The 22,546-nt window shown below is 42.4% G+C and overlaps 1 protein-coding gene across 2 annotated transcripts in view; it reads right to left on the bottom strand.

Annotated features, from left to right (window-relative positions):
* LOC139171148 (espin-like) overlaps positions 1-22,546 on the bottom strand; it is a 67,216-nt gene that overhangs the window by 15,051 nt on the left and 29,619 nt on the right. For both annotated transcript variants that reach the window (XM_070759030.1, XM_070759029.1), the window contains exons 6-11: positions 22,155-22,362; positions 18,012-18,283; positions 12,643-12,783; positions 11,373-11,559; positions 2,733-2,878; positions 1,096-1,353 (exon numbers count right to left, since the gene is read on the bottom strand). In XM_070759030.1, the coding sequence (XP_070615131.1) occupies positions 1,096-1,353; positions 2,733-2,878; positions 11,373-11,559; positions 12,643-12,783; positions 18,012-18,283; positions 22,155-22,362 (1,212 nt within the window). The remainder of the gene's footprint in view (positions 1-1,095; positions 1,354-2,732; positions 2,879-11,372; positions 11,560-12,642; positions 12,784-18,011; positions 18,284-22,154; positions 22,363-22,546) is intronic.

Genomic DNA, 22,546 nt, shown 5'->3' with positions numbered 1-22,546 from the left:
TCCTCCTTCCTCCTCCTTCCTCTCCTCCTTCCTCTCTTCCCTTTCTTCCTCCTCCTCCTTCCACTCCTCCTTCTCTTCCTCTTCCTCTTTCCTCTCTTCCCTCTCTTCCTCCTCCTCCTCCTTCCATTCCTCCTTCTCTTCCTCTTCCTCTTTCCTCTCTTCCCTTTCTTCCTCCTCCTTCTCTTTCTCCTCCTCCTCCTCCTCCTTCCACTCCTCCTTCTCTTCCTCCTCCTCTTTCCTCTCTTCCCTTTCTTCCTCCTCCTTCTCTTTCTCCTCCTCCTCCTCCTTCCACTCCTCCTTCTCTTCCTCCTCCTCTTTCCTCTCTTCCCTTTCTTCCTCCTCCTTCTCTTCCTCCTCCTCCTTCCACTCCTCCTTCTCTTCCTCTTCCTCTTTCCTCTCTTCCCTTTCTTCCTCCTCCTCCTTCTCTTTCTCCTCCTCCTCCTTCCACTCCTCCTTCTCTTCCTCCTCTTTCTCTTCCTCCTCCCCATCCTTGTCCTCCTCCTCCTTCCACTTGTCCTTCTCTTCCTCCTCCTCCTTCCTCTCTTCCCTTTCTTCCTCCTCGTCCTCCTCTTCCTCCTCCTCCTCCATCTCTTCCCTTTCTTCCTCCTCCTCCTCCTCCTCCTCCTCCTTTCTGTAAGCCTCACCCTCTTCTAACACTGATGCCATCATCTAGCTGGGTCATGAATCATCGGCAAGAAAACCACCAAGCTCAGAGAACACCAAGGACCCTACAGTCCTCCTCCTCCTCCTCTTCCTTTCTGCAAACCCCACTCCCTTCTAGCACTGATGATGTTACCTAGTTGGGTAATGAAACATCTGCAAGCTCAGAGACCACCGAGGACTCTTTCCAACACTTGATCACGGAACCAACTGATCTTGACCCCCCTCTACCCCATCCTCTACCCCACCCAGACCAACCGCTCTACCCCACCCAGACCAACCGCTTGTCTTTTACAACAAGATCTTGGTTTATATGTTTTTCTCGGGGTGTCGACTGAGGTTCCACACACACACACACACCACAGGAAATGGGATCACCGCACACTTGCGCACACCATGCTGACCGACCGACCGTCCCACGTCGTGGCCTTTTACCTTGCGCCTCTGCTCTTCCTCTTCCTGAACCTTCATTTGGAGCTTGCGCAGCATCACTTGTCGCTTCCACTCGGGGATGGGCCTCCCCTGTTCATCGTGGGTGGGGATCAGGCCCTCCAGGTCCACGTGGTGGCCGGTCGGGGTCCCGTTGACCTCCATCCTAGGCGAGCCGGAAGCCCTGAATCCGGAGGCTTCGTCGGGAGTGGAGGGGGGTGTTGGGGTCCCCGTGGGGGACGAGGAAGCGGTAGGGAACTCCACCTGTTGTTGGGGGGACAACCAAGAAGAGGGGGGGAAGGCGTTGGCCAAAGTCAAGAGCTTGGAAATGGTTCTAGCTTTTATCTTTAAACGTAATCCCCTAACTTACAATGGCTCACTTAGCAACGGAAGTTAGGGTGGGCCTACCTAGGAGGAACTTTTGACATGGATTGGAAAGTTCTGGTGGCTGGCCCAATTTCTCTCTGAAGTTGTGTGATTACAACTCGGACAATTTTCTCCTTCCTTCCTTCCTTCCTTCTTTCCTTCCTTCCTTCTTTCTTAATATCTACCTATTTAGTGTCTTCTTTCCTTCCTTCCTTCCTTCCTTCCTTCCTTCCTTCCGTTTTTCTTTCTGTCCTATTGTTTTCCTTTCTCTTCCTTTCTCTTTCTTTCCTTCCTTCTTTCATTCCTTCCTTCCTACTTCCTTCTTTCCCTTTTCTTTTTTTCTCTTATTGTCTTTTTTCTTTCTTATTGTCTTTCTCTCTCTCTCTTTTCTTCTTTCTTTTTCTTTTTTCTTATTGTCTTCCTTCCATCCATCTTTTCTTTCTTTTTTTCTGTCTATATTGCCTTTCCCTCCCTCTCTCTCTCCCTTTCTTCTTGTCTGTCTGCCTTTCTTTCTTTCCTTCCTTATTTCTTTTTTCTATCTTATTGCTTTCCTTCCTTCTTTCCTTCCTGCCTTCCTTTTTTCTTTCTGTCTTATTGTCTCTTCTTTCTTTCTTTCTTTCTCTTTCTTTGTTTCTTTGTTTCTTTTTTCCTCTCTCACATTCATTTATTCACACCTTAACCTGCCTTTAGTTATTTTTGCGCATAGAAACATAGAAGACTGACGGCAGAAAAAGACTTCATGGTCCATCTAGTCTGCCCTTATACTATTTCCTGTATTTTATCTTACAATGGATATATGTTTATCCCAGGCATGTTTAAATTCAGTTTCTGTGGATTTACCAACCACGTCTGCTGGAAGTTTGTTCCAAGGATCTACTACTCTTTCAGTGAAATAATATTTTCTCACGTTGCTTTGGATTTTCCCCCAACTAACTTCACCTGAACATAAGGTGGCAAATATCACTAACGCCTTCCTGCCTTGACCATGGAAGCCAGGTAACTTTGAACAGTCACTCAAAGAATTTAATTTAATTAATTTAATTTAATTATTTAGATTTATAAGCAATTATAAGAAGGATTGTAAGTCAGGAATTATTTGTACTTCAGGTTCCAGGAAGAGAAATACAAGTCTAATAAATTAAATACAAGTCTAATAAATACTTCTACTACTACTACTACTACTACTACTACTACTACTACTACTACTACTAATAATAATAATAATAATAAAAAAGAGACCAGATGAAGAGGGGACCCAATTTCCAGGCAGAACTTACGTTGGTGCCCACTTGGCCACAGCCCGAGAAGATGGTGGTGAATCCCTTACTTTGAGGGGTTGGCTTCAAACTCTTCCCGGCTTTGATTTCAGCGAGCAGCTCCGAATTGTCGCCCGTCGGAGACATCATGTTAAAAGATTTGGTGCCTGTGGGGCAGGAGAAGAGAGGGAACCATAGTATTTATAGCATTGAGACTTATATGCTGCTTTGGGGTATAATTTTTTTTATTGTTTTTCACACTTTGCAGAGATTCCAATTTACATACCTCAAATTAAAATATAATACAATACAATATCAAATGCAATCAAATTCTTAATCAAATTAATTAATTAATTAATTCATTCATTAATTCATTCATTCAATTTTTATGCCGTTCTCCTCCTTAGACTCAGGACGGCTTACGACATGTTAGCAATAGCACTTTTTTAACAGAGCTAGGCTATTGCCCCCACAATCCGGGTCCTCATTTGACCCACCTCGGAAGGATGGAAGGCTGAGTCAACCTTGAGCCGGTGATGAGATTTGAACCGCTGATCTTCAGATCTACAGTCAGCTTCAGTGGCCTGCAGTACAGCACTCTACCTGCTGCGCCACCCTGGCTCCAATTTATCCAATTTACAGTGATCCCTCGAGTATCGCGAGGGTTCCGTTCCAAGACCCCTCGCGATAATCGATTTTTCGCGATGTAGGGTTGCGGAAGTAAAAACACCATCTGCGCATGCGCGCCCTTTTTTTCATGGCCGCACATGCGCAGATGGTGGAGTTTGCGTGGGCGGCGGACGGCACCCAGGGAAGGTTCCTTCGGCCGCCCAGTAGCTGATCTGCTTCGCAGCGCGGCAGCAGCGAGGAGCCGAAGATGGGGTTTCCCCGTTGCCCAGGCAAAGGGGAAACCCCATCTTCGGCTCCTCGCTGCTGCCGTGCTGCGGAGCAGATCAGCTGCTGGGCGGCCGAAGGAACCTTCCCTGGGTCTTCCCGCCGCCCAGGCAAAGGGGAAACCCCAAGATCGCTTGCCGCTTGCCCGTTCACCCGCCCGGCCGGCTACTCGCTTGCCGCTTGCCCGTTCACCCGCCCGGCCGGCTGCTCGCTTGCCGCTTGCCCGTTCACCCGCCCGCCCGGCTGCTCGCTTGCCACTTGCCCGTCACCCACCCACCCAGCCGCTCGCTTGCCGCTTGCCCGTTCACCCGCCCGCCCGGCTGCTCGCTTGCCGCTCGAGAGCAAGAGGAGGAGAGATAGAGAAAGAGAGAGAAGGAAAGAAAGAGATGAGAGAGGGAGGAAGAGAGTGTGAGAGAGGAAGAAGCAAGATAGAGAAAGAGAGAGAGAAAGAAAGATGAGAAAGGAAAGGAGTGACGTCATCGGGTGGAAAAATCGCGATATAGCGTTTTGCGAAGATTGAGATCGCGAAAATCGAGGGATCACTGTATTCCAGTATATATCATTCATCCTGTGCTATCTCCTTTCCTGGTGTTCTTCCCTTTGTTATGTTGTGAGCCGCCCCGAGTCTTCGGAGAGGGGCGGCATACAAATCTAATAAATTATTATTATTAATAATAATTATTTCCTTTATATTTAACGTGCTACAGCTATCTAAATTTCTCTTGGCTATTTGCTATTTTCCCTAACTATGCCATCGTGCTTCAGTCCCTCTCTAGCGTTCTTAGAAAACACATTCGTACTTTCATTTTAAGAAAAAACCCTCCTTTTATTGTAACTGCCCTTAATATTAGAAGATATCCAAATTTACGCCTCTTTAAAAACCCAGGAAGGAAAAAAAGAATTTTTTTAAAGAGAATTAAAAAAAATGAAAGAAGAAAGAAGAGCGGAAAAGGAAAACCACTATTCATATCGTATCTTAATCTATACATAGGAGGAAGGGTTGTTGTTAGAAATTTTAAAATACATTTCCTACTCAATTCATTTATTTCACTTCTTTCGTTATATCAGTGTATCATTTCTACTTTAACAGTTAAATGCTGCTTTTTAGAGCTTTTCTAGCCCTCTCTAAGTGGTTTGAAGAGTCAGCCTCTTGCCCCCAACAATCTGGGTCCTCATTTGACCCACCTCGGAAGGACGGAAGGCTGAGTCAACCTTGAGCCGGTGGTGGGATTTGAACCGCTGAAGTACAGCTAGTGGTTAGCTGAAGGAGCCTGCAGTTCTGCACTCTAACCACTGTGCCACCCCCGACTCTTCTAACCTTCCTTCCTCCCTCCCTCCATTTCTCCTCCCTTCCTCCTTCCTTCCTTTCTCCCTCCCTCCCTTCCTTCTTTCCTCCATCCCTTTCTCCTTCCTTCCTTCCTTCCTCCCATCCTTTCTCCCTTTCTCCTTCCTTCCTTCCTTCCTCCCTCTCTCCTTCCTTCCTCCCTTTCTCCTTCCTTCCTTCCTCCCATCCTTTCTGCCTTTCTCCTTCCTTCCTCCTTTTCTTCTTCCTTCCTTCCTTCTTTCCTCCCTCCCTTTCTCCTTCCTCCCTTCCTCCCATCCTTCCTCCCTTTCTCCTTCCTTCCTCCCTCCCTTTCTCCTCCCTCCCTTTCTCCTTCCTTCTTCCCTTTCTCCTTCCTTCCTCCCTCCCTCCCTCCTTCCTTCCTTCCTTCCTCTAACCTTCTAACCAGTATTAAGTTACTTTTTTCAAGGCCGTTATAATTATGAACAATCACTAAATGAAGTAACTAGAGGACTACCTTTGTGTCCCTTTTACAGCGGTTTTTTTTCTTTCCCAAATTTTATTATTTTTTGATATAGCTTTTTACAGAAAGCTTTTTGATCAACATTAGGCGCATAGATCATGATTAATGTTATCTTTTTTCCTTTAAATTCAATTTCTATTCAATTTCTACAGCGTTTTTAAAACCTGCTTTTCTGCAGCTGGCCAGTCAGTCCAAAGGACCGAAGATACATTTCCCTAAAATGATAACACGGAATTTAAAAACAAGGCAGGCTGTCAGATCCAGCTAGGAAAAAATGCAAATTTAGAACCTTTTTCTTATTATTTTTTGGTGGCATCTATGCAAATATATGGTCTTTGTCTACACAGGGCTGATTCAGGATCTGCGGGGAAGTTGGAAATTCAGCCATCGGGGATGCAAAATTCAAAAGCGAGTTCCCAAGAATTCAATTTCCATTCTGCAGCCAGCTGGGTCACTTTGGGTCAATCAATGGGATAAGGTTTCTTGCCTTAGCAAGGGATTGGACTAGAAGACTTCTAAGGTCCCTTCCAACTTGGTTCTATTTTATTCTATTCTGTTCTGTTCTAATTTCTATTCCATTCCATTCCATATTCCATTCATTCTGTACAGTATTCTATTCTATATTCTATCTCTACCTCCATTATTTCTATTCTATTCTATTCTTTATTCTATTCTATTCTTTTTCCCCTAGTCTATTCTTTCCATTTCTTATTCTATTCCCTATTCTACACTATATCTATTTTATTCTTTCTGTTTTCTATTCTATTTATTCTATTCTATTCTTTTTTCTATTCTATTCTATACCTTATTCTGTTCCCTATTCTACTCTATATCTATTCTACTCTTTTTCCTATTTTATTCTTTCTAATCCTTATTCTATTTCCTATTCTATTCTATATCTATTCTATTCTTTCTATTTTCTATATTCTATTTTATTCCTTTTCCTACTTTATTCTTTCTATTCCTTATTCTATTTTCTATTCTATATCTATTCTATTCTTTCTATTTTCTATATTCTATTTTATTCTTTTTTCTATTCTATACCTTATTCTGTTCCCTATTCTACTATATTCTATTCTATTCTGTTCTTTTTTCTTTTCTATTCTTTCTGTACCTTATTCTATTCCCTATTCTACTCTATATCTATTCTATTCTGTCTATTTTCTATTCTACTCTATTCTTTTTTCTACTCTATTCTAGGAGACTGGGAGTTCTAGTCCCACCTTAGACACGAAAGCTGGCCGATCTCTCTCTCTTAGCCCAGCCCACAGGGTCTCAGCAGGGATGTTGTTTTGGGGAAAAAAAGAAATGGAAAATATGTTGGGTATGTTTGCCCCCTTGAGATGTCAAAATAATAATAATAATCGAGTCACAAATGAATAAAAATAAACAAAGGAAAAGAAAGGAATGACGAAAGAGAAAAAGAAATCAATCAGAGAGAACACCGACACTTGAGAAGTGGAGGGTGGGAAAATATTTCTTTTCCTGCATTGATAACTTCAAGCTTCAACGTTGTGCAACAAAGTCCATCATCCTGGGTCAGGGATGGGGGAGGCGAGATCTGGATAAGGACCAGCGTCAGAATCTCCCTGCTGGAGACGTTCCAAAGAGCGGAAGTCAAAAAGAGGGCAGGCATTAGTGGTCCACTTTGGGAAAACGAGATGTCATTAAGGGATGCCAGCCACGGCTGGATTCCGGGGCTAATTGGCACACGGCTGGGATGCCGGCTAAGCCGAGATCACCAATAAGCTCTGGGGACCAAAGAAAAATATGTGGAAAGTCACGTGGGATCCCTCCGGCTGAGCATCGGTGCCCTGGGTGAATTTCTCCCAGGTGGAGATAGGGAGAAAAGGGGTTCGGGTTGGGTGGAAAGCAGAAAGAGAGGGCAAAAGGGATAGAGGGACGCAGGATCGGAGGTCCTGGCTCAATAGAAGGAGAGAGGGAAGAGGGAAAGGAAGGGGAAAAAGGAAGGGAGGAGGGAGAGAGGGAGAAAGTAAACAAAAGGAAAAGAGAGAAAGAAAGAAAAAGAAAGAAAGAAACAAGATAAACAGAAAAAGAAGGAAGGAAGAAGGAAGAAGGGAGGGAGAGAGAGGGAGGGAGAAAATAAACAAAAAGAAAAGAGAGAGTGAAAGAAAGAGAAAGAAAGAAAGAAAGAAAAAGATAAAACAAGATAAACAGAAAAGGAAGGAAGGAAGGAAAGAAAGAAGGAAGGAAAATAAATGAAGGAGGGAGATATTAAGAGTAAAGAAGAGAAATGAAAAGAAAGGAAGGAACTAAAGGAAGAAAGGAAGGAAAATAAATGAGGGAGGGAGATAAAGAGTAAACAAGATAAATTAAAAAGAAGGAAGGAACAAAAATAAATGTGGGAAGGAGAGATAAAGAGTAAACAAAAGAAATTAAAAAGGAAGGAAGGAAGGAAAATAAATGAGGGAAGGAGAGATAAAGAGTAAACAAGAGAAATTAAAAAGGAAGGAAAGAAGGAAAATAAATGAGGGAAGGGGAGATAAAGAGTAAACAAGAGAAATTAAAAAGGAAGGAAGGAAGGAAAATAAATGAGGGAAGGAGAGATAAAAAGTAAATGAGAGAAATTAAAAAGAAGGAAGGAAGGAAATAAATGGGAGAGAGACAAAGAGTAAACGAGAAAAGAAAAAGAAAGAAGGAAGGAAGGAATGTAAATAGGGCAGGGAGACAGGAAGAAAGTAAAGAAACAGAAGAAAGAAAGAAAAAGAAAAAAAGAAAGAAAGAAAAATTTCCATGTGACTTTTTTTTAAACCTCAAATACATGGTAATTTTTTTGGTTTGGCCAACAGGCTGGGTTTTTTTGAGAAAATGAACCTTAAAATTTCCTTCATCAACAATTTCTCTGATTTTTGCATATCAAAGACAGCTTGGCCAAAAAAAGAGAGAGAAAGAGGTGGAAAACCCCCCAGAAAGATGACTCAGCCCGTCTAAAAACAAAAAAAAACAAAAAAACCCACACTGACATTTTTTCATCTTTTGTCTTCCTGGCAACCACCTGCCAAATCAAACGACGATATTTGGAAAAACCAAATATCACCGGCTTGAATATTCACCTCTGAAAAAACCCACAAAAATTGAGCCTCTTTCTTAGGAGCAGTCTACCTGGCGAGCCGAAAGATGCTGGGCTGGGCAGAATTTTTAACCCAAGGATGCTGCAAGGGTCTTATGGGTCAGGAGGACCAAGGATGGCTTTCGCATTTTGCCACTACATGTGTGTATGTGCCATGTTTGTGGATGCGTGCACCCAGTCACGGGGTGGAACGCAGTGGGGGTAGCAAAAATGGAGCCATCCTCGAATACAGCAAATCTGTCTGGAACCCACACCGCATCTCGGACATTAACACCCTCGAAAATGTCCAGAGATACTTCACCAGAAGAGCCTTCCGTCCCTCCACTCACAACAGAATCCCCTACGCAACTTACAATCCTGGGTCTAGAAAGCTTAGAATTAAGACGCCTTAAACATGATCTAAGCATTGCCCACAAGATCATATGCTGCAGTGTCCTTCCGGTCAACGACTACTTCAGCTTCAACCACAACAACACAAGAGCACACAACAGATTCAAGCTCAATACTAAGCGCTCCAAACTTGACTGTAAAAAATATGACTTTAGTAATAGAGTTGTTGAAGCGTGGAACTCATTACCAGACTCTGTAGTGTCATCCCCTGTTCTGCTGAGCTCTCTGGTAGGAGCCTCCCAAAAATTCAAGGGTACAAATTTCAGACGCACACACGTTTGAAATTTCAAAACAATGTTCTTTATCCCAAAATTCAAAATAAACTAAGCACTCTTTTTGTATTGCAAAGAGCACTCATCCCAAAACAACCGGGTAGTCTGTACAATTTCCTTTAAACAGTCATTAAGTACTTAGCTAGCAGCTGTGAAGAAACTTCACACCCCTTCTTCCAATGAAGTGAGACACACACACACACACGTTGCTCTGCTTTGGTTTCAAAGGCGTGAAAAATCAACAAAGTCCAGAAAACAGCAACACACGATTCCTGAAGAACTGCGATCAGATACTCTTTCACAACGGCCAAACCCACACGCTGCTATTTATAGCAGCAGCCCTAATTACTGGAGCCCCACCCAAACACAGGTGGCCTCATTTTCTCTTGTAATAATCTTTTAGTTGTTGTCTCCTATGCATCACTCTACGCATGCGTGGATGTGTCATTAATTCTTGTTCAGAATCCAAAGATGATACAGGTGATTGATCTCCTCCTGGGCTGTCTGCCAAACTCCCCTCTTCCCTGTCACTCATGCTGCCTTGGTCAGAGGAGGCTTCATCGGCAGATTCCATCGGGAGCAAAACAGGCCTGCGGCAGGTGGGTGTCTCCCCCACATCCACCTCCACATTCCTTGGGGCAGGAGCTGGGCCATAGCTAACCACAACATCCCCTAACCCCCAAAACTTTGCCCTTAGGCTATCCAGTGTTGACCTCTCCCGATTCCTAAGAGGTCAGTAAGGGGCATGCATAAGTGCACCAGCGTGCCTCCCCTCCCGTCCTAATACTTCTCTTATATTTATATGTATATATTTATGAACTCTAGTATTTCCTCCATATTATTCCTATATCTTTTCTTCTAATCTTCTATTGATATATTTTTACTATGATTACAGTGGTACCTCTACCTAAGAACGCCTCTACTTAACTGTTCAAGATTTTTTTGCCTCTTCTTCAGAACCATTTTCTATTAAGAACCCGAGCCTGGGAATTTACCCTGGAACTATTCTTGCTAGGAATTATAAAGAAAACATATTCAAAAAGTATAAAATATCTGCTGTTACATATTGTGATGGCGGCAAGAATTATGTATGTGCAAAAATGGCACGACCCAAGAATACCAGAAGATAAAGAAATAATTCAGAAAGTTTAGGACTCTGCACAAATGGATCGGCTAACCCTGGTATGAAATGCTTAAAAAAGATTCAGACTATTATGATATCTGGAGAATGGTATAAATGGATAAGAAAAAGGGGAGCTAATTTGCAATGAAAATGTTTATGATGTAAGAATACGTGTATAGAGATATAATTATAATAGTATATGAATAAGTGTTGTGGTTAGCTCTGGCCCAGCTCCTGCCCCAAGGACTGTGGATGTGGGGGAGACATCCACATGCTGCAGGCCTGTTTTGCCCCCCCCCCCCCTCGGTGGAATCTGCTGATGAAGGCTTCTCTGACCAAAAAGACATGAGTGAAGGGGAGGAGGAGAGTGTGGCAGACAGCTCAGAAGGAGATCAATTATCTAGCTCCTCCTTGGATTCAGAACAAGAGTTAATGATACAGCCACGCATGCGGAGAGCGATGCATAGGCAACAACAACTGAGAGATTATTATCAAAGAAAATGAGGCCACCTGTGGTTGGGTGGGGCTGTGGTAATTAGTGAGGCTGCTATAAACAGCAGCCTGTGGGTTTGGCCATTGTGGAGGATTATCTGATCCTTGTGTTTTGTGCCTGCTTTGCTGACTTTGACCTTTTGTGTGCTGATTTTTCCCTGCTTTGAAACTAAACCAGAGCAAAGTGTGTTTCACTTTGTGAAAGAAGAAGGACTGTGAATTGCCTCACAGCTGCAAGCTAAGTATCACAGAACTGATAAGGGACTTGTACAAATCACCAGTTTGTTTGGAGACCAGAGCTCTTTGCTATCCCTAAAGATGGCTTAGTTTAAGTGAATTTTCATTATAAAGAACATTGTTTTGAATTTTCAAACGTGTGTGTGTGTCTGAAATTCGTACCTGTGAATTTTCGGGAGGAGTCTACCAGAGAGCCCGACAGAACAGATAAGAATGCAAAATCTGAATGTCGACTTGCTCGAAAAATATTTGGCTTTGGGTTAATGTCTGTTTTGTATGTTGTGTTTGTGAGGGGTTTTTTTAAGGCATAAAATGCAATTTAAAAAAAAAAATTTTTAAAGAAAAAACTAAACTTACTTCCGGTGGAAGAAGAGGACCTTCGCTGACCGGTTGAAGGGGGTGTGTGCTCCGCAGGTAGGGGAGGAGGGGGAGGCGGGGAGCAGCCCCCCTCGGGTAGCGGGGGAGGCAGGGGAGGGTCCCCTCCGGTGGGGATCTTTTCCGCCGCGCTTCCGTTGTGCACTTTGTTGCTGGAAAGAAGCAAAGCCTGGAAGTGGGGTGTATAAAAAAGAAAAAATAAGTCGGAAAGTGGCTTTATCCCCCCCCCCCCATGTTTACAGCCTAAGAAACTTGGGAGGGTTCTGAGATGCTTCCTATGCCCCTCTTTCTTCTCAGGGTTATCTGATTATTGCCTAGTCTGTGTCTCTTCCTCCTGTCTCTCAAGGTCTTTCCCACTAACCATGACAATATTTCTGCCCCCTCCTCTTTACCCCCAAAGACACTAGGGAGGGTCCCTTCTGAGATAATAATAATAATAATAATAATAATAATAATAATAATAATAATAAGTACCACTGGGATTACTTTCACGGGCTTATGCCAGTTATTATTATTATTATTAGTATTATTATTATTATTAATTAGATTTGTATGCCACCCCTCTCCGAGGACTCGGAGCGGCTCACAACAATACGCAATGTACAAATCTAATGTTAAAAAAAAATAAATCCTTTTTTATAAAAGAAAATCACACAACCTAACAGACCATACATAAAAAACCATAGTAGCTAAGGGGTATATCAGTTTCACCATGCCTGGCGACGTAGGTGGGTTTTCAGGAGCTTTCGAAAGGCAAGGAGGGTGAAGGCAATCCTAATCTCCGGGGGGAGTTGATTCCAGAGGGCCGGGGCTGCCGCAGAGAAGGCTCTTCCCCTGGGTCCAGCCAGACGGCATTGTTTAGTCAACGGGACCCGGAGAAGGCCAACTCTGTGGGACCTAATCGATCATTGAGATGCTTCCCACACCCCTTTTTCTTCTCAGGGTTCATCTGCCTCTCATCTGATTATTGCCTAGTCTGTGTCTCTTCCTCCTGTCTCCCGAGGTCTTTCTTGCAGACCATGACACTATTTCTGCCCTCTCCTCTTTACCCTCAAAGACACTAGGGAGGGTCCCTCCTGAGATGCTTCCCGCACCCCTTTTTCTTCTCAGGGTTCATCTGCCTCTCATCTGATTATTGCCTAGTCTGTGTCTCTTGCTCCTGTCTCCCAAGGTCTTTTGCACAAACCATTACAAGGGTCCCTTCTGAGATGCTTCCGTGGTTCCGACCGGATCCCCAAATCCGGATTCTCACCTCCTCACTGTGAGCCATCCTGTTCTGCTCTCCACCTCCGCAGTTATCCAGGCGTTTGTAGTAATCGCCCGTGCTCGGCTGCTTGCTGAATCTTCTGGATCTCCTGCTGGAATCTGTCCGTTGCAGTTGTTGGCAGGTGAGCTAAAACGAAAAAAGCAGCTTTGTGAAGTTGGATCCTGGATGCCGGGAGGAAACCAAGCTTGGCGGTTGGCAAGATTTGCGCCAAATGACACTTTTTGGACACATTTTACATTGTCCTTCCTTCCTTTCTTCCCCCTCTTTTTCTTTCTTTCTTTCTTTCTTTCTTTCTTTCCTTCCTTCTTTCTTTCCCTCCCTCCCTGTCCCTTCCTTCCTTTTTCTTTCTTTCTTTCCCTCTCCCCTGCCCCTTCCTTCCTTCATTCTTTCTTCTAACCTTCCTTTCCTTTCCTTCCTTCCCTCTTTCTTTCTTTCTCTCTTTCTTTTCCTCCCTGCCCTTTCTTTCCTTCCTTCTTCTAACTTTCCTCTCTTTTCCTTTCCCTTCCTTCCTTCCCCCTCTTTTTCTTTCTTTCTCTTTCCTTCCTTCTTTCCCTCCCTGTCCCTTCCTTCCTTTTTCTTTCTTTCTTTCCCTCTCCCCTGCCCCTTCCTTCCTTCATTCTTTCTTCTAACCTTCCTTTCCTTTCCTTCCTTCCCTCTTTCTTCCTTTCTCTCTTTCTTTTCCTCCCTGCCCTTTCTTTCCTTCCTTCTTCTAACTTTCCTCTCTTTTCCTTTCCCTTCCTTCCTTCCTTTCCTTCCTTCCTTGCTTGTACTGTTTTCCACTTTTTATTTTTACATATTTTCCACTTTCTGATTTTCTCTTCACCCTTCTGTAGTATACAATCCCATACAAAATTGACTCAGCCTTCCATCCTTCCGAGGTGGGTAAAATGAGGACCCGGACTGTGGGGTCAATAGGCTGGCTCTGTTAAAAAAGTGCTACTGCTAACATGTTGTAAGCCGCCCTGAGTCTAAGGAGAAGGGCGGCATAATAATCGAATAAATAAATAAATAAATAGATAAATAAATAAATAAATAAATTGAATAAATAAAATCTCTCTCTCTCTCTTTCCCTCAATCTCTCTACAATTAAATGTAAAATGCTCTGGGAGAAAGCTTTACAGCCTAGCCGTAGATGGTCCTTTCTCTCTGCACTCAGGGCCAAATTCCACTTTCTGTTATCAGAAAACAATTATTTTCCTGCCCTCGCTTCGTTCATTTTTTTTTGTCTTTTCAGCACAATTCGCACTGGAGCCCAGGGCCCCAAGGAAGGCAAGATAATCGTTTATTTTCCTTTGCACTTCAGGGGGCTTCAAAACCCCACGAAACCCCCACAAATTTCACACAGAGACACACCACGTCCCCCCCCTAGTGTAAGAATCCACCACAACTCTAACCACTAAGCAATATTTCCCACCAAAAACGCTGCGGGACTGGAAGTCCACCAGTCTCCAAGTTATCGTGTTGTTGTTAAGTTGTTAGGTGAGCTTTGGTCCATTTTGCAACCTTTCTTGCCCCGCCGCTTGTGAAGTGAATTGTGCAGTTGTGAAGCTGACGGGCGGCTGAAAATTCAGTCACTGAACGAACAGTTGTAAGTTGTAAGACTAGTTGTACTAATTGTGAACACGAGCGAATCCTACGGGATTGGGTGGCATAGAATCCCAGCGACCGGTTAGGTCCCACAGAGTTGGCCTTCTCTGGGTCCTGTCGACTAAACAATGTCATTTGGCGGGACCCAGGAGAAGAGCCTTCTCTGTGGCGGCCCCGACCCTCTGGAACCAGCTCCCCCCAGAGATTAGAACTGCCCCCACCCTCCTTGCCTTTCGTAAAGTTCTTAAGATCCATCTCTGCCGTCAGGCATGGGGGAACTGAGACATCTCCCCCGGGCCTATACAGTTTATACATGGTATGTTTGTGTGTATGTTTGCTTTTAATAATGGGGTTTTTAGCGTTTTTTAAATTATTAGATTTGTTCTTACATTGTTCTTGTTATTGTTGTGAGCTGCCCCGAGTCTACGGAGAGGGGCGGCATACAAATCTAATTAATAATAATAATAATAATAATAATAATAATAATAATAATAATAGAAGTGGAATATATTAAATTAATTTTGGGTGGGGGCGGTATAAATTTTTATTGTTTTTCTACACCTTACAGAGATTCAAATTCACATACCTCAAATTAGAATACAATACAATAAGTCAAATTCTTAATCCAAATTTCCTAATTATTTATCCAATTTATCCTGGTACGTGTCATTCACCCTGTGCTACCTCCTTTTCAAATCCCATCATCCGGATTTCAGATACTGTATTCTCCTTCACCCTGATTTGAATTCAAAGTGCCTTTAGCTATCGCAATTTCTCGTGGTTATTTGCTGTTTATCTTCCAAAACTGTGCTGCCGTGCTACAACCCATTTCTTATATTCTTAAACTCATTCTCCCTTTTTAAAACCCTCATCTTATTGTAACTGTCCAAATTAAATTTAATACAGTAAGACCTCACCTATCGCTGGTGTTACGTTCCAGACCCGGCCGCGATAGGTGAAATCCGCGATGGGGAATTTATCGACTGATAGTACTTATTTAAGTATTTATATTGTAATTGTTTGGTAAGTTTTCATTGTTTTAAGTGTTTATAAACCCTTCCCACACAGTATTTATTTTAGATACAGTATTTAAATACAGTATTTACAATTTTAGATATATTTTTTTAAAAAAACCTGCCGATCGAGTTCGGCGGGCTGTTTAAATCTGCCGATCGACTTCCTCAGAAACCTGCGAACCAGCGAAGATCCACGAATGATTTTTCTCATTAATATTTCTTGAAAACCCGCAATGAAGTGAAGCCGCAGTAGGTGAAGCGCGGTATAGTGAGGGACTACTGTAGTGGGAACTTGCACACTCATTTGGCAACCTTTGCCGGGAAAATCAAACCAAACCAGCATCAAATTCACCATCTTATGAGCAAACACAATTTTTCCTGTTTGCAAGCAGCCCTCCATCTTTATCCCTTCTCCGCTCCGTTTTTCCTTCCTCTTAATTTTTTTTTTTTGGACAAATGACACTCAGTGTCCATGGTTTGTTGTTTTTTTTAAACCACCTCTTGGCAAAGCACCGAAAGTGGATTTTTTAAAAAAGAAAAAAAAAGAAAAAGAAAACTCCTTTTCAAAAGTCACCCGTGTCTATTTCTCCAGACAAGGAGTGAAAAAAGCTCCTCAATTGATAAACCCATTTTGTCTTTCCCTTTATTTGCAAATTATTTCACCCTTCCATTTTCGCATAATATCTCCACCAGACCTGCTCCTAACGCCAGAAAAATATTGGTTTTTCTTGTTTCTAATCCCAAGCCAAGTTTTTTTAAAAAGTACAAAACGAGCCTCCAAAACTTAAAAAATATATATATGTATTTTTTCCCCGCCTCGCTTCTGCTTTCTTTTCAAAAGTTTCTATCTCTTTTGCATCTTCCTCACCTGATGAGCGAGAAAGAAAATATATATATTCATATTTTAAGGAGATATATATAGATATTTTAAGGAGATATATATAGATATTGACAAAATTGAACGGGTCCAAAGACGGGCTACAAAAATGGTGGAAGGTCTTAAGCATAAAACGTATCAGGAAAGACTTAATGAACTCAATCTGTATAGTCTGGAGGACAGAAGGAAAAGGGGGGACATGATCGAAACATTTAAATATATTAAAGGGTTAAATAAGGTCCAGGAGGGAAGTGTTTTTAACAGGAAAGTGAACACAAGAACAAGGGGTCACAATCTGAAGTTAGTTGGAGGAAAGATCAAAAGCAACATGAGAAAATATTATTTTACTGAAAGAGTAGTAGATCCTTGGAACAAACTTCCAGCAGACGTGGTGGATAAATCCACAGTAACTGAATTTAAACATGCCTGGGATAAACATATATCCATCCTAAGATAAAATACAGAAAATAGTATAAGGGCAGACTAGATGGACCATGAGGTCTTTTTCTGCCGTCAGACTTCTATGTTTCTATATATATATATATCCTTAAAATATGAATAATTCTGCTGTTGCAGGTTGTCTTACCTGGGCAGGAGAGCGACGTGCCCCTCTGGGTGGCTGTTCCAGTTGCCAGATACCTGATACCTGCCTATGACACACCTGAGACAGGTGAGCTGGCCTCTCCGGTTACACGGACCTTCGAGTCCATTAGCAACACCCCTCTGCTGCTCCCCCCTCCCGTGACATCACCTGGACGGGAGGACCAATGGGATATCCAGGTGCACCTGTCTGTCTCTCTGTCTCTCTCTCTCTGTCCGTCTGTCTGTTTCCGCCAAGCCGTGGGAAAATCCCAAAGGATTTTCTCGCAGGATGAGAATTCTTGATCCCCCCCCCTCTCTTCTCGCCTCTTTATCCCCAAAGAAATCTGGGTTTGGATCACACCCGAGCCAAAGTCCGGGCTTCGTAACTGCAAAAACATCACCCGAGCAAGGAAAAAATAATAATCAAAATGCAAAGTCCGCAGTAGCTTATTTTTAATACTGGCGGTCAAGTCGTAATGAAAGTTGGCAAAGTTGCAAAATGGGGTTGGATGGATAGACAAGACAGACCGAGCGAGCGAAGGCTGAATTCTTTCTTATTTATTTTATTTATTTAGATTTATAAGTCACCCCTCTCCTGTCGGATGGATTTTCAAATATTTTTTTTTTTAAAAAAAGGATTTTTCCGAGTCTATAATTTATTTATTACTTAAATTTGGTTGTAAGCCCACCCGGAGTCTCAGGAGAAGGGCGGCCTAGAAATTGAGCTAATTAAATAAAAAAATAAATAAAAATAAATAAATAAAATAAAATAAAATAATAATAAAAAAAAATAAAATAAATAAAATAAAATAAAATAAAATAAAAAATAAAATAATAAAATAAATAAATAAAATAAATAAATAAAATAAAATAATAAAATAAAATAATAAAATAAAATAATAATAAAATAATAAAATAATTAATAGGAAATCGAATTAATAGATAAAATAAATTAAAATAATAAAATTAAAAATTAAATAAAATAATAATTAAATAAGAAATTGAACCAATAAATCAAGTAAAATAAAATAAATATAAAATAATAAATAAATAGGAAATTGAACTAATAAATAAAATTAAAAATAGAAATAAAATAAAATAATAAATAAATAGGAAATCGAACCAATCAATAAAATAAAAAATAAAATAATAGATAAATAGAAAATCAAACTAATAAATAAAATAAAATAATAAAATAATAAATAAATAGGCAATTGAGCTAATAAAATAATAAAATAATACATAAATAGAAAATCGAGCTAATAAAATAAAATAAAATATTCATTTCTCACCTCTTGTTTGAGGCTTTCGCTGTTGACGTGTCGGAGGTTGTTTTTGGCTTGAACGTAAATCTCGGCAGAGTGGGGCATTTCGGGGGGGTTTGGCGCTGGGTAGGTGGGAGGTGGGGGGAGACCTTTGGGGCGGGAGGGGGGAGAAGGCGCCGGGAAATTTGGAGGTGGGGGCAGAGACGTCGGGGGGCCCGTCTTTGCAGGATCCGGGGCGAGTTCTGGATTCAGCATGTCCATGTAGGTTTGCATGTTGGCGAGCGCCGTTTGTGGAACTCCTGGAAAAACCACAGCAACAACAAAAAGTTTGATTGATAATTCAACTGGTACAGCAGCTTGCAAATGAACTCTGTCAGTACCATGTATTAATATCTGAGCTGTGTGCAATATACTGTGAAGAATATACTATACCGTTGTGAAGGTATTTGCTGTAGAATAAGAGAATATATATAACTGCTGTCTGCTACTTGGTCTAGTACCTACTATGTGTAAGAGTTGTATTATATGCAGATGATACCCAGCTTTACATCTCCACCCCTTGTCCAGTCAGCGAAGCAGTGGAAGTGATGCGCCGGTGCCTGGAGGGTGTTGGGGTCTGGATGGGTGTCAACAGACTCAAATTCAACCCTGATAAGACGGAGTGGCTGTGGGTTTTGGCTCCCAAGGACAATTCCATCTGTCCGTCCATCACCCTGGGTGGGGGAGTCATTGCCCCCCTCAGGGAGGGTCCGCAACTTGGGCATCCTCCTCGATCCACAGCTCACGTTAGAGAAACATCTTTCGGCTGTGACAAGGGGGGCGTTTGCCCAGGTTCGCCTGGTGCACCAGTTGCGGCCCTATTTGGACCAGGAGTCACTGCTCACAGTCACTCATGCCCTCATCACCTCGAGGCTCGACTACTGTAACGCTCTCTACATGGGGCTACCTTTGAAAAGTGTTCGGAAACTTCAGATCGTGGAGAATGCAGCTGCGAGAGCAATCATGGGCTTTCCCAAAAATGCCCATGTAACACCAACACTCCGCAGTCTGCATTGGTTGCCGATCAGTTTCCGGTCACAATTCAAAGTGTTGGTTATGACCTATAAAGCCCTTCATGGCACCGGACCAGATTATCTCAGGGACCGCCTTCTGCTGCACGAATCCCAGCGACCAGTTAGGTCCCACAGAGTGGACCTTCTCCGGGTCCCATCAACTAAACAATGTCGTTTGGCGGGGCCCAGGGGAAGAGCCTTCTCTGTGGCGGCCCCGGCCCTCTGGAACCAACTCCCCCCGGAGATTAGAATTGCCCCCACCCTCCTCGCCTTTCGTAAGCTCCTTAAAACCCATCTCTGCCATCAGGCATGGGGGAACTGAGATATTCTTTCCCCCTAGGCCTTTACAATTTATGCATGGTATGTTTGTTTGTATGTATGTTTGGTTTCACAATAAGGGTTTTTTAGTTGTTTTAGTATTGGATTTACATGCTGTTTTTTATTACTGTTGTTAGCCACCCCAAGTCTACGGAGAGGGGCGGCATACAAATCCAATAAACAAACAAATAAATAAATATATGCTGTATCAATAAGAGAATAAGCTGTCTGCTAATACTAAATGGTGTATTATATCTGCTGTGTGCGAATGAAATAACATATGTAATGCTATACTAAGGAGGTAATATGTACCTGCTTTGTTTGAAGAAGATGGACTGTATTTTAATTACTGTGTAAGATCATGGAGATATTGTATATCTTGTAAACAATACCTTTATTATATGTTGGCTTGTATTATTTTCTGAACAAACCACTACTGCCACATGGACTCTGGTTACAATACAGTATGTCTATCATTGGTTGTTAGACCAGTGTGGAATAGGCTGCTATTCTGCCCCGTTGTTTCTTTGGGGGAAATCCCCCCATTTGGGGGAAATCCCCCCCATTTGGCCAAGAACTTGCCCTTTTCTATTTTAGATCTCGTTTCTTAATATACACTCTGCACAAGCTCGCGAGAGCTCTGCTCGAAGTATTTGGCTGAGTTGACCAATGCATTTCGGATTAACGCAGGCCGTTTTTAAGAGTCGATGGGTCAGGACTCTTAAAAACCATGCCAACTTTTTCCCAATCGGAAAAAATTGCCTTTAAAAAAAATTCCTCTGAGATTTTGTTTCCTAAAAAGCACTCTGCACATACTCGCAAGAGCTCTGCTTGAGATGAAGTAGAACATATTTGGCTGAGTGTTGTGGTTAGCTCTGGCCCAGCTCCTGCCCCAAGGAATGTGTAGATGGATGTGGGGGAGACATCCACATGCCGCAGGCCTGTTTTGCTCCCGATGGAATCTGCCGATGAAGCCTGACCAAGGAAGCATGAGTGACAAGGAAGAGGGGAGTTTGGCAGACAGCCCAGGAGGAGATCAATCATCTGTATCATCCTTGGATTCTGAACAAGAATTAATGACACATCCACGCATGCGTAGAGTGATGTATAGGAGACAACAACTGAAGGATTATTACAAGAGAAAATGAGGCCACCTGTGGTTGGGTGGGGCTCCAGTAATTAGGGCTGCTGCTATAAATAGTAGCATGTGGGTTTGGCCGTTGTGAAAGAGTATCTGATCGCAGTTCTTCAGGAATCGTGTGTTGCTGTTTTCTGGACTTTGTTGATTTTTCACGCCTTTGAAACCAAAGCAGAGCAACGTGTGTGTGTGTGTGTGTGTGTGTGTGTCTCACTTTGTTGGAAGAAGAAGGGGTGTGAAGTTTCTTCACAGCTGCTAGCTAAGTACTTAATGACTGCTTAAGGGAAATTGTACAGACTACCTGGTTGTTTTGGGATGAGTGCTCTTTGCAATACAAAAAGAGTGCTTAGTTTATTTTGACTTTTGTGATAAAGAACATTGTTTTGAATTTTCAAACGTGTGTGTGTGTCTGAAATTTGTACCCTTGAATTTTTGGGAGGCTCCTACCAGAGAGCCCGGCAGACCACTGAGTTGACAGAATGCATTTCAGGTTAACGAGGGCCGTTTTTAAGAGTCGTCGGGTCAAAACAAACAATGCTTCTTACAACACATATAAACACTGCAACAAGAATTGCGATAGCCCAATTTTGGAAAAATGACCCGACTCCAACGGAAGATCTAATTATAGATAAAATATATACATGCGTGGAGATGGACGAACTTACTAACTCAATCAAGGGAAACAAAGTCATGGAATCAAAACGAACATGGCAAAAATGGCATGAATGGGTTCAAAAGAGAATATAGAAATAATATAATACGAAGCAACAGTACAATGGAAACAATCTACAGCTACCTTGTAAAAAGTTTTATTTATCATTTAGTGAATGTAATAAATATCAGAACATAAAAGTATGAAATATAACGTATACAATGGAATGTAACAGGTAAAAATCTACTATAAGAATGTTAATAGAGATGGTTTATAATCTGTAAAATAGAATAATGTGTCAGTTGAATTATATGTGAAAATTTAATAAAGAAATTAAAAAAAAAGAATAAAGAAAGAAAAAAGCAGCTAATTTTAAATTACAAATAAATAAAATAATACAATAATGGAAAAAAAAAAAAAGAGTCGCCGGGTCAGGATTCCTAAAACCCATGCCAACTTTTTCCCCAATCGGAAAAATCTTTCCCAAGAAATTGCCTTTTTTTAAAAAAAAATTCCTCCGACACCTTGTTTCCTAAAAGGCACACAGCACATGCTCGAGAAGCAAATGTTCCCAAGACGTTTGGCAAAAAGGTTACTGTAACGCACTCTGCACATGCTTGCAAGAGAAGAAGCAGAAGGCATTTGGCTGAGTGGACAAAAGGCAGAAGACCGCCACATTTTGGGTTAACCTGGGCCATAGGGTCAGGACTCCTAAAACCCATGCCAACTTTTTCCCGAATCGGATGCCCTGGCTGGACTACAACACTCCTCATTCCCAGCCTAGGTTGGGAGAACTTTCCCATGCATGGAGAAAGGACAGCATGCCAATTATTCCTTTAAAAAAGCAAGGTTTGCTCTCCCTGCGCCTTGTAATTTAGGAAGATTGATGGGAAAGGGTACCACCCAGTGATTTACGTCCCAACGAATAATCTATGTAATGCGCTGGAAGCAAGATCCGTTATCGGATTTTGATGGACGAGCACCGAAATGACCAAACAGCAGTGGCTTACGTGGCCCAGCGTGGTTCCTCTTCTCCCCTGTGCTGGACTGACTCGAGTGCGAGGAATCGTAGTTGGAGAAGATGCTGCTGGGAGACCCCATGTCGAAGTGGGTCTGGGGGGCCGAGATGGTGGTGTGGGGCGAGGAGAGGCCGGAATCCGGCTGCTTGAGCTCCAGGTCGGCCGAGGGGTCCCTGGACAACACTCGGTGCTCGACACTCTGCGGAGAGAAACAAGGGATTCCATTCAGAAAGCAGAACGTGGCGCCACTCGAACCCAGAACCTTCAAGGAAATGATGGGTAAACTCCTCCTGGAGGCAGACCAGCTTTTGGGGATTTTCGTTGGGAGAATATTTTCCAAAGAAAGAGTTGAGTATGGAATTTGGAGGCCCCAAGGAGAAAGG

Source organism: Erythrolamprus reginae, chromosome 8 (assembly GCF_031021105.1).
Source record: "Erythrolamprus reginae isolate rEryReg1 chromosome 8, rEryReg1.hap1, whole genome shotgun sequence".
In the NCBI taxonomy this organism is placed as follows: domain Eukaryota; kingdom Metazoa; phylum Chordata; class Lepidosauria; order Squamata; family Dipsadidae; genus Erythrolamprus; species Erythrolamprus reginae.
Note: the sequence above shows the minus strand (reverse complement) of the source record. Positions and strands in the feature narration are given on the sequence as shown.